General features: G+C 37.1%; 1 protein-coding gene and 2 long non-coding RNA genes across 3 annotated transcripts; 1 reads left to right on the top strand and 2 right to left on the bottom strand.

Annotated features, from left to right (window-relative positions):
* Positions 1-6,480: 6,480 nt before the first annotated feature.
* LOC125208665 lies at positions 6,481-7,347 on the bottom strand. Its single transcript, XR_007174162.1, has 2 exons — positions 7,287-7,347; positions 6,481-6,749 (listed from the first exon to the last, which is right to left on the bottom strand). It is a non-coding gene; the product is annotated as an uncharacterized LOC125208665 (long non-coding RNA).
* A 505-nt stretch (positions 7,348-7,852) lies between these two features.
* Positions 7,853-9,343, top strand: LOC125203580. Its single transcript, XR_007173399.1, has 2 exons — positions 7,853-8,117; positions 8,212-9,343. It is a non-coding gene; the product is annotated as an uncharacterized LOC125203580 (long non-coding RNA).
* A 4,095-nt stretch (positions 9,344-13,438) lies between these two features.
* On the bottom strand, positions 13,439-14,468 carry LOC125204849. The gene has a single exon (XM_048103593.1). It carries the CDS (start codon positions 14,407-14,409, stop codon positions 13,603-13,605), a length of 807 nt encoding a protein of 268 aa, XP_047959550.1. The 5' UTR covers positions 14,410-14,468; the 3' UTR covers positions 13,439-13,602.
* Positions 14,469-15,061: the final 593 nt, after the last annotated feature.

The following is a 15,061-nucleotide window of genomic DNA, read 5'->3' as shown; positions in this document are numbered from 1 at the left end:
AACTCTCTGACTTGGGCCCTAAGTCTGGGCTTGTTGCTATGGGCCGGATAAATTGGATCAGTCACTCTAGACCCAACAAACTCCACCTTGACTGCATCCATGAACCATCTCCACCTTCATTTAAGTACCCTCATCTTCGAGCAATCAAGTTAACCAAGTCTAAGCAATGCTCAAACTTGGCACTTGGTAGAGCCTTTGTCATCATATCTGTTGCGTTCTGATGTGTGAACCTTTCTCACAGTCACCACACCTTTTCCAATCTCATCTCTCACAAAGTGCAGCTTTATATCAATATGCTTACTTCTCTCGTGAAAGGTTTGATGCTTGGCCAAACTTATAGCGCTGTTGTTGTCACAAAGTATTGTCACTGCCTCTTGAATCACCCCAAAGTCTCCCAATATCCCCTTCAACCATTTGGCCTCTTTGACTGCCTTCGTATGTAAATTTATGTGTATCCAACTAATCAGGAAGAGATTCCCGACCCAGCTGAGTCGTTGGTACGACAACCGGGACCTGGCTTCAATAAGTTTCCTCAACCCACTTCTACTGATTAGTATAATGGAGGTAGGGGTCGAATCCCACGAGGATGGACACATTTTGATAACTGCGGTGACTTTCCTGGGTGTTTTGGTTAGCTACCACGCTTGGGATGAGATTTTACCTAGACAAGAAATAAAGGTGGTACTCTACTGACAAGTAGGCGTGAAAATAACAGGCATATGGTGGTGTTCGTGAAAATAGGGGACAAGGTGTCTCAGAGGCATATGGAAAGTAGGCAGTTACTAAAAGAGGAAAATTAGACAACAAGGTATATTTGGTGGTTGGGGCTCTCTGACAGGTCTGGATAGTACAACTAAAAAGTAGGGAACAAAAGCAAAAGTAACTTAAAGGTAAAAGTGGTCCAAACTAAAGTTGATTTTGACGTTTTCTTCTTCACCAAGTATTGACAAAAATCATATGAACACAAACACCATAACTAAACTTCAGACTCATAAACTCAAACTCAAGATCCATTGATTAAAATGCTAAAACTTAAATTAAATGATGAAACTGCAATTTTACTTCTACTGACTGACATACAAGGTGGTAATCACGTCACAGAAAAGAAACTCATGCACGGAAATTTGACTAAACATAACTGCAACTTTAATTCGACAACTCCAGATAAGAAAACACTTAGAAATTAAAAGCTATAACTAGATCTAACTTTCCTAGGCAGAATGAAGCAAACTCGAACCAAAGCGACATGCGAAATAAGAACTTCATAACGTAAACGTTGGAAAATAACAAAGTACTTCAAAAGGCAACAGCGACGAGTGTTTGTAACAAAAACAACGACGAAACAAGTAAGGATTAAACTAGAAAGCAAATAACGATTGTTTTGGCCACTCCGGGCGATGATACTGCTATACTACTACGATAACTGGCTGGAACGGTGAATCGATGACTTCTCCGGCAGACTCTTGGACGTCAAGTGACCATGGCTGCGGCGAGGAACGAGAGATTGGATAATGCTGAAGGAACTGATCTTCTAGAGAGAATTCTACTCAGTGTATCATTGAAACAAGAGCTAAAAAACCCGAACTCCTTCTCTCTCTCCAAGTGGCTTCTTTTATAGGGAGGCTTGCCTTTACTTTTCGGGTAGACTTTCTTCATGTTTTGACTTTTATGCCCTTGTTAATGATCATCCCAACTATCATTCTTCTCCATCTCGAGCCTTTTCTCTGGCATGCACCATGGTCAGTATTGCACCCTTCTAGCGCCCATTTCACTTGCGTCACCTGAATCGTCTCCTACTGACTTGGATCCTTTAATCTTGCACACTTGAGCAACTGTTTTGCAGATAATACATGCATTTCACGACATACTGACCAGTAATCAAGGCTTAGAAAATTACTTATCAAAGTGCAAGTAGGATTCGGATAGAACTGTGTTTAACTACAGGTGAGAAGACTTCAGTGTAGTCAACCCCTTCCTCTTGAGTGAAACCTCTTGCAACTATCCTTGCCTTGAATCTGACATTATCATTTTCAGAAGCCTCCACCTTCTTCTTGTAAATCCACTTACAAGATATTGGCCTCTGCTGAATCTGTGACCTCAAAACAAGAACCCACTTTAGAGCCCTTGGCTCCAATTTCCCCTGTTTGATATGGGCAAAAGCCCTGCAACCAAAGATCTTCAGTTTCTGATACCCACCAAGGTTTCCATACCACATGTTGTCTGGTGTGTCATGAGCTATAGCTGTACTCGGACACTTATTGATTAGCTTAGAATACAGCCTCTGCCCAGAACTTCTTGGGTACACCTGCAGTGAGCATCATGCACCTCACCCTCTCAAGAAGGGTCTCTGCAGTCCCATTTTGTTGAGGATTGCCTGGTGCGGTTCTGTGCCTTTTAATACCCTTCACCTTGCAGAAAGAATCAAATTCATTTGATAGGAACTCTAAGCCATTATCTGTCCTTGTCCTTAAGCACTTCAGACCATAGTTTCTCAACCTCAACAGCCTTGCACCATGTCTTGAACCTATCAAAAGTTTCTGATTTCTCTTTTAAGATCCATACCCAGACTTTTCTGCTGAAATCATCAATGATGCTCAAGAAATATCTTCCACCCCCTGTGGACTTAAGTTCCCCAGAGATCACTATGACAATAGTCAAGGGGCTTGGTGGAAGTGTGCTTGCCAGAGCCATAGGGCAACTTCTTTTCCTTTCCTAGCAAACAAGACTCATACATTTTAACAGTTTCTTGATCACTGAACTTGAAAATGCCCTTGTTAACAAGCTCCTTTAAGCCCTTTCTCTCCTACATGGCCAAGCCTCTTATGCCACAAAGCCATACCAGAATCCTCAGAGAAACAAGAATTCCCTACAACAACAACAGCATCAAGATAATACAACCTATTTCTTCTAGAGGCCATCATAACAATAGTGCCCCCAGACAATACCTTCATGCATCCACTAGAAACCACAAAAGAATACCCCTTGAAATCCAGTATGCCTAGAGATACAAGGTTCCTTTTAATACTAGGTATAAACCTCACACAAGTCAACACCTTCACTGATCCATCTTGTACTTTAAAACGAATATTACCAATCCCTTTATAGTACATACCTGATTGTTGCCTAGCAACACTGTTCCATCAGCATCAGTGAGATCTTCAAACCAATCCTTGTGCGAGCATATGTGGAATGAGCACCCGGAGTCCATGATCCAGGAGTCTGATATCTGCTTCTCAGCCACATTCATAACATGGGCTGGCTCCAATTCCGCTGTACAATTGGCAGTGTTCTGATCATTATTGGACTCAGCTTGTCTCTTCTTCCACGCGAAGCAATTCTTCTTGAGGTAGTCGGGCTTTTGACACCAGTGGCATTTTCTTGTCTCCTTACTTTCATCCCCAGACTTTTGATTAGAGTGTTGGGGCTTGAAACCTTGATTCTCTTTTCCCTTTGATTGCTTCTTGTGCTTGAATTTCTTCACAACGAGTGCCTCTGGAGCCTGATCAGAGCTTGCATTACCAGAGGTCTTTTGCAGCTCCTTGGCTTTCAAAACACATTGAACTTCATCAAGGGTGATGGCCTTCTCTCTCCCATATAATATAGCATCCTTTAAGTGATCGTAAGATTTTGGGAGAGCATTCAGAAGCAAGATGGCCTTGTCTTCGTCTTCAATCTTGACATCTATGTTTCCAAGGTCATCGATGGCCTTGTTGAGCTGCTCAGCTTACTTCAACAAACTGATGTAACTAAATGAGCTGCTCAGCTTAATTCAACAAACTCTCTAACTTGGGCCCTAAGTCTGGGCTTGTTGCTATGGGCCAGATAAATTGGACCAGTCACTCTAGACCCAACATAATGATTTCATATAACTTACAAAATCATAACTAAAAAGCACAAAACAACATACCATTCGATCGTGAAGCACACATTCTAAACTCACGATATTGGTTTTGTCTCTAGGAGCGACAACTTCATAGATGTGAATACAACGGACTTTGATAATCGAATTAGTTTTCGTTAGCTGATCATCGAGCAACGTGTGGAATGGTTCCATGGTATCAACCTTGCTACTCGTGGGAATAACAAAAAGATGAAGCTTGAGTTGTATAAGGTATGTAGGTATGTGGAGATAGACCAAATGTCATATTTATAGGGCAAAAAATGAACCATGAGCCTCCTTTCAAACTTCTCACATTCTCCACGTATAAGATGTGCATTTGATGCACACAATGATGATGGGAGTTATTTTTTGAGCAATTTATATGGAGTAATGACAAATATTGATATATACAATGATGATGGGAGTTATGTTTTGGACAATTAATATGCAACGCCTATTTCAATTTTTAAACTTCCATTCGACCATTCTTCATATAAAATGATGAAGCTATATTTAAAAAAATAAATATCTTATACAAGTGATTTAAAAAAATAAATATCCATCATGATTACGCATAAGCATGACTCATATATTTGTATTGCCTAAATTAATATGAAAAACGGTTGACATGCCTTCTCATAATAATACAGCCTTCTCATAATAATACAAAATGGTGACCAATCATTTTGATCATTTTTTTGAGAGCCTCGACACACAAATAATATGATTGAGTAGAAGCAGAAAACAAAGCGATTGATTTGTGATCATTTTTTTCGCATAATTTTATATCACAATGATAATTAAACTTGTATTTTTCATTGTATACCTTTTTTCTTATACAAATCACTTGTGTAAGCAATTTCCACTATACACTAAAATCTACATTATATAAATATAGAACACAAAAAATTAAAAGCACAACTTTATTTATAAATGTACAACCCAATGTACGTAGTAAATAGAATTATCATTCTAGTATCAAGAATTGTAATTCCATAAATACCCTCAAAACTTCCCTTGGTAATTCCATAAATACCTTCAAAACTCTCCCTTTATATATGTATAGATAACATAGTTTGAGAACAAAAGATAACAAACTCAATGAAAAGGATCAAAAAGTATTTTAGAGTAAATAAAGATGACTAATTATGGACTTTAGTCTATAAATTATACTAGTGTTTTAAAAGTGGATATTTATTTGTAATTAAAATTTTGATTATGATTGTCAAATCTTAATCAGTGGTTTACTTTTGGTATAGATCATGGAATTAATAGGAAGAAAGTATCAATGAATCTGTTAGACAACGGGAAGACGTCGTTGAAGTCACACGACTTTCCCCTGCCTATGGACATAAGAGTAGTATCCGAGGCGGTCAACGGTCTAGTCTGCCTAAGTTCTCCTAACATGTCAGAAATTGAATATGCAATCCTTTTTTAGGTCAAATCAAGATTCTACCACTTAATCCTTACTATACCCTTGACTACCATAATACAGAGTTCTTATGTTGTGATCACTATGTGGGACTGAGTTCGACGAACATTACAAAGTGGTGCAGTTGATCCGGTGCATGGAGTTCAGCAGTTTCTATGCCAATCTGTATTCAGCAAGGACGAATTCTTGGAGTAAATTGGATGTTTATCGAGATTTGTTTATTGAGAAATCCATAAAATCGTTGTCCAAGAATGGGTGATGAAGTACTTGACAACTCATTTAAGGAGTCTGCGATACTTGCAAAGGGTGACTACTCTTTTGTTATCCTCGTTGTAGACAGATAGAAGTTGAAGGTTTATGAGTCTAGCGGTGAAGGAAGTGAGTTTGTTTCGAATAATGTCAAAAATGTGCAACTACATTCCTTTTTGAAGTTCAATATTGAGAGTAGTGATGATATTCCAATTTGGAGGAATGGTGAATGTGTGGTTCTTAGAGGTCGTAAAGACGGTGGAGTGATTTTGTATGATTACCGTGCTCAAAAATTCATCAGACGTTTCAAGTTGCCTGGGAGCTCGGCCTCGGATGAAGATATCATTGAGTATGAAGGGAGTTGGATTTCACCTTAGACTGGGAGATATTATTGTTGTAATCATCTTCTTAAGTTTCCTTATATAGTACTATTATAGTACTCCCTCCATCCCGGATAATTCGTCCCAGTTTTCTATTTCGGTCTGTCCCACATAATTTGTCCCATTTCACTTTTACCATTTCTGGTAGTGGACCATATATTCCACTAACTCATTCCTACTCACATTTTATTATAAAACTAATATATGAAGGTAGGACCCACATTCCACTAACTTTTTCAACCCATTTTTCATTACAATTCTTAAAACACGTGCCTAGTCAAAGTGACCCGAATTATCCGAGACTGAGGGAGTATTTTGTAAGAGTATTTGGTAGTATTTCAGGTGTTTGATTTAGAACACTAATCCTATTATTTTCTTTCTAATGTATATGATTATTTTGGTTTCCTCTACCAAAAAGTGATCAATTGTGGTGATCCATGTCACGACCGCGCCTTGCTAAGGATAGCATTGCCCAGTTAACCATGACCAGGGGAGGGAATTAAGAAGAGGGGAAAGAAAGGGGATGAAAGAATTTATGATAAGACACAAATATTTCTTCATAAGATGAAAAATGTTCACGAGACAATAAAGATCATGAGAATTTGAAAGAGTGTTTATCACGGATCACTCGTTACTGATCGTTTTTCCTATGACCCATCTACTACAAAATACTACGACAAAAAAAAACACAGCGGAAGGAGTTGTAACCATGTGGTCATGTGTATGAAGACACATGCCACGAAAATCCTACAAAAGAGATAATACGACCACCAACTCCACTCAGCCACCAGTTCATCACTTGCTCAACCTGCACATTTAGAAATACATGCAGGGCTGAGTACGGGGTACTCAGTGAACACATTGCCGAAAGATACATATATAAGAAAAAGTTATTATCATGCCATCACAGTAACACACGGGGGTTTTCTTAAAGGCCCGAGCTTACTAAATTCATTTTCATAAAGTTCGCTTGATCAAGCTAAGTTCATTCCATCCATCCGCCATATCTGATGGTTCATTCCATCCATCCGCCATATCTGATGGCTCATTCCGTGTCGGGAAGGTGGCCACCTTCCACGATCACATTGACCGGCCAACCCTTACGATGACTCACGGTCCATTCCTTCGTGCACATTAACTCGAATAGGATCTTGGTCCTATTGGAGCCGAATTCGTTTCATTCATTCATTCCTTTGGCATCGCCAAGCAGATAGGCATCATAAAACACATAATTTATGGCATGATAACATTTTAAAAAAAAGTAAGTGCAAATTTTATCAAACAAAAATCATTTCATATATTTGATAATTTTATCCACACTTAATGTGTTGGATATAAAGCCCACCTCAAAGCTTCCGAAAGAAATGCTACAAAGCTTGGCCTTGGAAATCAAACCCCGCGAACACGCCCTTCTTGAAATAGTATAATGATTTAAATTAGTTTTATGAACATACACAAGGTGCATGACATGACATGATCCTACATGGAGTATGCGTCCTATGTTTGTGGTGCTTCACTTCATTTCACTTAAGAAAAGTGGATCTTTATTTTATAAGCAACCTTGAAGTAATTAAATAATTATTTGGGAGAGGGTTCATTAAATCCATACATTCTTATCTTCAAGAAAATTTAATTAATTAATTAAGGAGGGCAAGACATTAATTTACCATAAGATTAATTATTTAAAAGCTTCACACATTTCAAGAAATATAAATCCAAAATTAAGAGATAAGGTTCATTCTATTACTTATGCATCAAAGCCCAAACTTCTCATTTGCTTTAAATTCTTGGCCCAAAAGAAATAATTAAGGAACCATCTTTCTCATTTAATTACTTGGCCCAAAGGAGAGGCCCAATACCCAAATAAAATAGGAAACCCTACACTCCACCAATCCTAGAAGAAAAGAAGAAGAAGAGGGGCGCCTCCCTCTCTCCCTCTCTCCCTCTCTCGCGGTCTCTCTCTCCCTCTCTGCCGGCGGTCTTGGCGTCGCCGGCGAGCGACGCCGGCCGCCGGTCATCTCTCTCCTCTCTCCCCTCTCTCTCTCGGCCCCTCTCTCTCTCTCGGCCTCTCTCTCTCTCTCTACGCCATGGCGGGCCACCGCCTCTGCCGCCGCTGCCGGGCCGCCGCTGCCGTCGCCGGTGGTTACACGGCGGTTTCACCGCCGTTGACCGAGAGGTAGGATCTTCCCCCACCTCCCTTTCTTTTTCTTCTTCCATTACTTTCTCAACTTGAAGGCCTAGGACTAACAATTAAGTCTTGAAAATTGAAGATTCGGATAGATCGTGAAAAATGGGGTCGAAAGAGGTTAATTTCGTCGCGAATCGCCGGAAAACTGCCGCTGCCGCCGCTGGACTGCCGCCGCCGCCGATCTGTCGCCGCCGCCGGTCTGCCGCCGCCGAGTGATAGCAGCAGCAGCAGTGGCTGCTCCGGGTGACAGTAGCGGCGCTTTCCGGTAGTTCGGTGTCCAACGGTGCACTCTTAAAAGCTAAGTTCTTTACTTCTTTGTTATCTAATTTATATCTTGAGCATTCTATGTTTCTTTGAACATGTTATGGGCTAATGTTATGAAAACACTTTGGATACATTTGATTGTAAAGTTGGTTTAGAAGCCGTATCCATGTATATAGAAAAAAAAAGTGTAGCAATGGTATTGACTAAGAGTCCAATGTTCAAGGTCTAAGGAAAACTTGGTCTAGCAATGTTGATAAAGATGAGAGTAATTGGATAAGTTTTACTACATGATGTAATGAAAGCAAATGTGAAGTAAATCTTAGGAATTTAAATGGTTAAGGATAAATACCTTGAGGAAGAAAGGAATGTAGTGTATAAAGACTTAATCCTCCTTCTTCAAGCACATACTAGCATCATTTCTTGAGATGAGTTTTGTTTGGAGAATTTAGATGGTGAATCAAAAGGGTAGAATCATGAAATGGTGTGGTATTTATAGAGGAAAATGATGCATGATTTTACATGGTTAGAAGCTTGATTTATGAAGAGAATGAATTGTCCAAGGGTCATGGACTTTTTGCCAAATGAGGTAAGTTGTCTCGTCAATCATTCGTCATGCCAAAAATGGCAAGAATATTATGTCTCGTCACTTAAAAAAGGCGTGAGCCGTCGTTTGGAAAACGTGAGCCGCTGTTTGGTTTGCGTGATTGATGTGATTTGATTTCGTCGATTGTCTCGTCTTGATTTGACACGCTTCTTATCCATTCGTGTAGGTATCGGGGTTCAAGACGTGGCTATTGCGCAAGATCCGGAGGGCATGGAGAGTATTTTATTTTTTTAAGATATTTACTTAAACGTTGAATTCGTGTACGGACTTTTATTTGAAACTCGGTCTTCACAAACGGACTTTCATTAGAGCAACCATCTATATTGACTATTACTATTTTTGTTCACTACTCTACATATACCTCACAACGATTAATTATAACAAGAAGTAATAATAATAAGAAAATTTAGACGCGAAACTTATATTTATATATAGATCGATGTTCTAAGCCTTAGGGTAAAAAGTCGGGGTGTTACAATCCAATTAGCAAGAGGAGTCTCTGGTTAGCAAAGAATCCATATTGTGGTGATCACATATCTCCAATCACCGGTTCAGAAACATGTATCCAAAGGAATACCAAATGCGGCCTCAGTTACAGTCCAACACACCGCTGTATACCACATCCCTTTCTAAGGGTATGATCAACTGTTAATTCACCCCTTAGTTGCTAACTACAATTAATTTAGAATTACATAAATTAAGAGATCTAATGACCTATAATTTGCCATGTAATTTCATTTTTTTATATTTTAATATTAAAAATATAAGATTAACACCACATTTAGGGTTTTAAATCGCAATGTCAATATAGTGTATTAAAGATATCAACACAATACATTGAACACGTCAACACAATTTAATATTGACATTGTACACATTATGTTGACATATTATGTTCTCTATATTGACATAAAGCTGTATGTCGAAATTATATGAAAATTTAAAAAGTTTTAAAAATTTTAACATCGAAACATATACATGTAAGATCTCGTTGGAATCCTTATAAAATTATCTTTAATTTGATGTAAGTTGTGTGAAAAAATAATTTAAATTGAAATAGTTATAATCATTTAAAGTTTTGAGATATTCTATTTTTATCCCTCATTTTGGAAAAATGACAACAAATAGTTAAAATGGATAGAAAGAAAAGTAAGAAAGAGAATAATATAGAGAAGTCTCTAGTAGACAAACTGACAAAGTAGTCCTTCATATAAATTTTTTACTTCCATTTGGTCCTGAACATTCTTCGTGTGTGATTGTTTCTTCGTCGACTATGTTAATAAACTGACATCAAATTGAACCAATAAATGGACAACAAAATACAATACAAAGTGGTCCTTCATATTCATTTTTTTACTTCGAATTGGTCCTGAACATTTACACGATCAAAAAGCCATAGGCATAAGGTACTGCATCAAAAACAACAGTCATATTGTCATAAGCCATTTACACCTGATACACGCTCAAAAACAACCACAGTTACATCTACAAAAAAATAATGTCGTCCACTGAAGGACTAGGGTTCATTTTTCGACTTGCTTCCTCGTCGTCTTCAACTTCTGTAATCAGAGAACAACGGACTTCTGGAGCCGGAGGAGAAGAACTAGGGTTTGAACCCACAACATCCGACGAAGCCGACGCTCCTTGTTTGTCAGGCGGACTTCTCGAGTAAGCGTGTTTCACTTCACCGAGATCGTCGGCGTGACGGAACAGCGAGTTGGGCGTAATCCAACTCATGAAAACTAACAATAATCGGTTGGAATCGGGCTTCTTGGTCGGAATCGGAGCTAGGGTTCTTAGGAGAGGGGTGCGAGAGAAGATAGAAAAGAGAGGACGTTTCGTATTTTTCAGGCTTAGAAAATTTTGGAAGAATTGAGGGTTTTAATTTTGGAAGAAAGAGGAGATTTATTTTTTTATTTCAAATTCTAATATTCAATTATTTAGAAAAATAATTAACATAATATTAACCAACTAATAATCTCAGATTAAGTCTAAGCTAGTCAAATTTTCGCTAAATGACTGTTGACTGTCTAGAATTAATGGTTCCGTCAAAAATGGATGCAAACAATATCATTTTTCATTTGTTTTGGACTTACTTTTTAAAAAGTAAATGTTCTAGACCAAAATCATAAATCGACCATATGAGAGACACCGAAATAGTACTATACTCATTTATTAATAACACAATTTGGTGAAGACATTTCCGATTAATATATGTTGGGCTATGTGTAATCGTGTGATCTCCTCGAGATCTCCCATTATGATATGAACTTTCCTTTGGGTATGATTTTATTACTGTTTAAAGTGGGGTGAATCCTCTCACGCACTTATCAACGAAATTATAATTAATTGTCAACAACTTATTATCGATTCATGTTATTATTTTGTCACCGCTTTAAAGATATTTCAGATTGATAAAATTGGTTTTCATTTAGTTTAATAATGGTCAATTTATTCTCTAGCAATTTCAAACAACATCATTTGTTGTCAAATGTGGGGTTCTTAGTTGATACGAATCAAGATTGAGTCGTGATTCATATGTCTCAATGTGAAACACTAAAAAATTGGTTGATTATTTAGCACTTGAACATTGTTTATTTCAAGAACTTATGATGATTGATGACCAAAATTATTAATTAGGATCAGAATTCTTTACCCGTTACAAATACTCGATAAATCAGATTCAATCAACTTAATAACTAATATCAATTCTGTACATTAAAAATTAATACAAATACATAAATTTATCAATCTTGTTGTGTTGATAAACTTATGTATTTGTGTTGATATTTAAATTTACATGTTGTATTGTATAATTATGTCTTTGTTGATAATTTTAATACACTGAATTGAAAGTTAACATTAGTTATTACTGTGAATTAGTTAGCACACTAACGCAACACCTAATAAAATTAATTAGGCATCATGGACTATAGTGAAATTATCTCTCTTTCTCTCTAATACAGTATATATTTCAAAAATAATTTTTGATTCAGTTTTCTTGTGGGTTTTAGTCTCGTCCATTTCCAGACCTTCAATGATGCCAACAACACGCATTTCAAAACATCACTAATTAATGGTTCATTCCAATAATTCAATTAATCACACTATCATTGATAGTATTATAACATAATGAACATATCTATCGATGTCTATAACAGTATAAGCTCCAAAAAAAATGTGACACACATACTTACATCGATCTCAAACCTGCCTAATAAAAGAACTAAATTAAATGAGCTCTAACGTCAACTTGTTTCCAAAAACGGTGAAGCATCGTTTTCAATAACATAAATAATTATGTCAAGAGGCATATACCAACCTAATCCATAATGCTCTTCACCAAAATCACAACTATCAATTCGGTCACTTCTTTATATCCCAGTTTAGAATTATTATTTTTATGATGATTTTTTTTATTTAGATTGAATTCATTTTGTTGTTACATGATTTAGTCGCGTTGTCAATCGAAACTCTATATATAATTAATAATTGAGTGTATAAAAATCTTTTTATGTTGATGTCAAATACAAACGGCATCATCTATTTTAATTCTAGAGGAATAAATAAATTACTCGCCATGCAACTACTTAAAAAAAACGGCAAACCATAATCTAAAAGTTGAAGCAATTTAGGTTTGTGAGCTCATTGATTACCTCTATATCACAATTTATTATTTTAATATATGGTTTATTGGGCCATGCATATTGTATATGGCCGTTCACACAAGATTTTTAAGATTAATTTCTTAGATTTCAGATTTGTAAAAATTAGAATTTAGACTTTAAAATATTAATTAATTATTAAAATATATAAGAATTAAGTAGAAATGCATAACGTGAACACATATTTGTATTAGATGTATTTACTACTCCTAATTAATTAGTGGGGACTATGTATGACACCAAATTCTTGATGTTGCACCATTAAATAAGGTGGACTGTCTAGCATTTTCACAAGTCATTAACACACCCCCACCTACATAAATTATAAATTTAAATGGCCCCAAAAATTTGTTGAGTAGCTTTAAATTAAAGGGTTGATTTTTATTCCAATTGTGATTAATTTTTTTTATAGGGTTGTGATGCTATTCGCCTATTTTCCCAGTTGATTATCTTAGTGATTAATAATGCTAGTCTGATCATTAAAAAAAACGTCTCTTGTAAGAATATGAAAAATGAGGCGAAGTTACGTTGGAAAATTTTTAATATACAACAATTTAGAAAGTAAAAAGAAAATGTTTCTAAATTAAGGATAAATTAAATTAATCTTTTACTCATTTAAGGTGCTTGTATTTTTTTGAAGTTCCAATATAATTGAGATTTATATTTTTGTCAAAAAATAACTCTTTGTTCTCTTTATGTCTCTTACTTTATTCATAATCTATTTAACATATTACTCTTGAACTCTAACATGGTAAAAAGTAAAAACCAACTCAAAGTCTCAAACGGTAATATTTTATTCACAATTTGCATAATTTAGGGATATAATAATACAAATCCAAAACAGTTTAAAGATAAAATAATACACTATACAGTTGATTTTATAATTAAATATACATTATACTATTAGAAAAAATGGTAAAAACACGATTTTATTATTCTTCTAGAAGTGTGGCAAACCTTTACCCAGAGCATTGACGTTTATGAAGAATCCAACGAGATCTTGCCGGTAAGGCAGATACGATTTCTTCCTATCAACTTCGTTCATCGCTCTGTTTCTCACATACAGAGCCTCGTGCGCCGAACGCGCCGCCGCGCCGGAGGTCGAACCTGAGCCTGAGCCTGAGCCGCTGCCTCCTTTTCCTTTCAATTTTTTCGGAAATTCCGCCGGCAATTTCTCCTCCCTGCTCTTCGGCGTCAAAAAGACCAAACTGTCCTTCCCGTCGCTATTGCTCCGCCGCATCAAATCGCGAAACTTCCACCGCTTCGACGCCGATCCGGTGGATTTGCTCTTCTTACACCGGCTCGGCGACGCCAGATCGCACGCCTTCGGCCGCCAGACGCAGTACGTGCCGGCGGGGACGCTCTCCAGCTCGTCGGCCTCCGACGAAGAGCACGACGGCGGATCACCGTCTCCGCCTCGGCGATCTTCGAGGAGGAGCTGACTTAGAGGAACCTGAACACTCGAATCGCGCCGATCGTCGCTCAGCAGCAGATCGCGGTTGAAAACTGGAAAAATCGGGCCGAGCTGGCCGTCGTAGACGAAATCCTCCGCCGATAGCTCATTATCGTCGCGCACCAGAGAGAATTCGAAATCCTCGTCGTCTCCGATCTTCTCCGCGGCGATTTGCACGGCGATTTCGGCCAATCGATCGGATGAATAGCTGTTGAAGCTAGGGCTCGTATATGCATCTTCTCCGCTAATTATCCTGTTATCCATTGCAGAAATTTGTGATTCCTGTGTACTCATAAGATATGCGTGTGTATATGTATAACTGTTATATCTTGTATGTATATGAGAGAGAGAGAGAGTGAAAGGGGGTTTATATATACGCGGGCGGCGAAGGCGTTGCAGAGATTAGCGAATGACGTAATGACGATTGTAATCACCAATTGGCAGGCTTAATATTAATAGGAGTATAATATTTGGAAACAATAAAATAAAATCAATTTATTCACCATGCATAGAAAAAAATTTAAATGTCACTATACTTTATATTTCGAATTTTAGACTTTCCATACAACTGTGTTAATTCAATTTAAATTTTCAAAAAAAAAATCTAGTTTAAGAAATTTGAATCAGAACGTTGCTTTTCAATTTCTATAAATAAAGCCAAATTTATTTATTGCATTTGAAAGCGCAAATCGAAAATTCTGAATCACCTTTTCCACAATAAAATTTTGATTTTGGGCCAAAAGTTTAAAGGTAAGAGTCATAATAATTGAGACAAAATTTGGATAAGGCTGTTTATACTAATTTATATTGATGTTTATATATATATTTGTAGTGTCTAACTAAATTTTGGGAGTTGTGATAAAACAAAAATAGAGAATCTAGAACAAATAGATGACCGGGTTTGAGGGATTTAGCGTGTAATTTTAGTCTTTTTTTCTGTTACATA

The sequence above is a fragment of the Salvia hispanica genome, chromosome 2, assembly GCF_023119035.1.
Source record: "Salvia hispanica cultivar TCC Black 2014 chromosome 2, UniMelb_Shisp_WGS_1.0, whole genome shotgun sequence".
NCBI classification, from domain to species: Eukaryota; Viridiplantae; Streptophyta; class Magnoliopsida; order Lamiales; family Lamiaceae; genus Salvia; species Salvia hispanica.
The sequence above is the reverse complement of the archived record's forward strand: the minus strand, read 5'-3'. Positions and strand labels throughout refer to the sequence as shown.

Bases quoted from the DNA above. Each gene is read 5' to 3' on its own strand.
- LOC125204849 (XM_048103593.1), bottom strand. From the start codon at position 14,409: ATGAGTACACAGGAATCACAAATTTCTGCAATGGATAACAGGATAATT.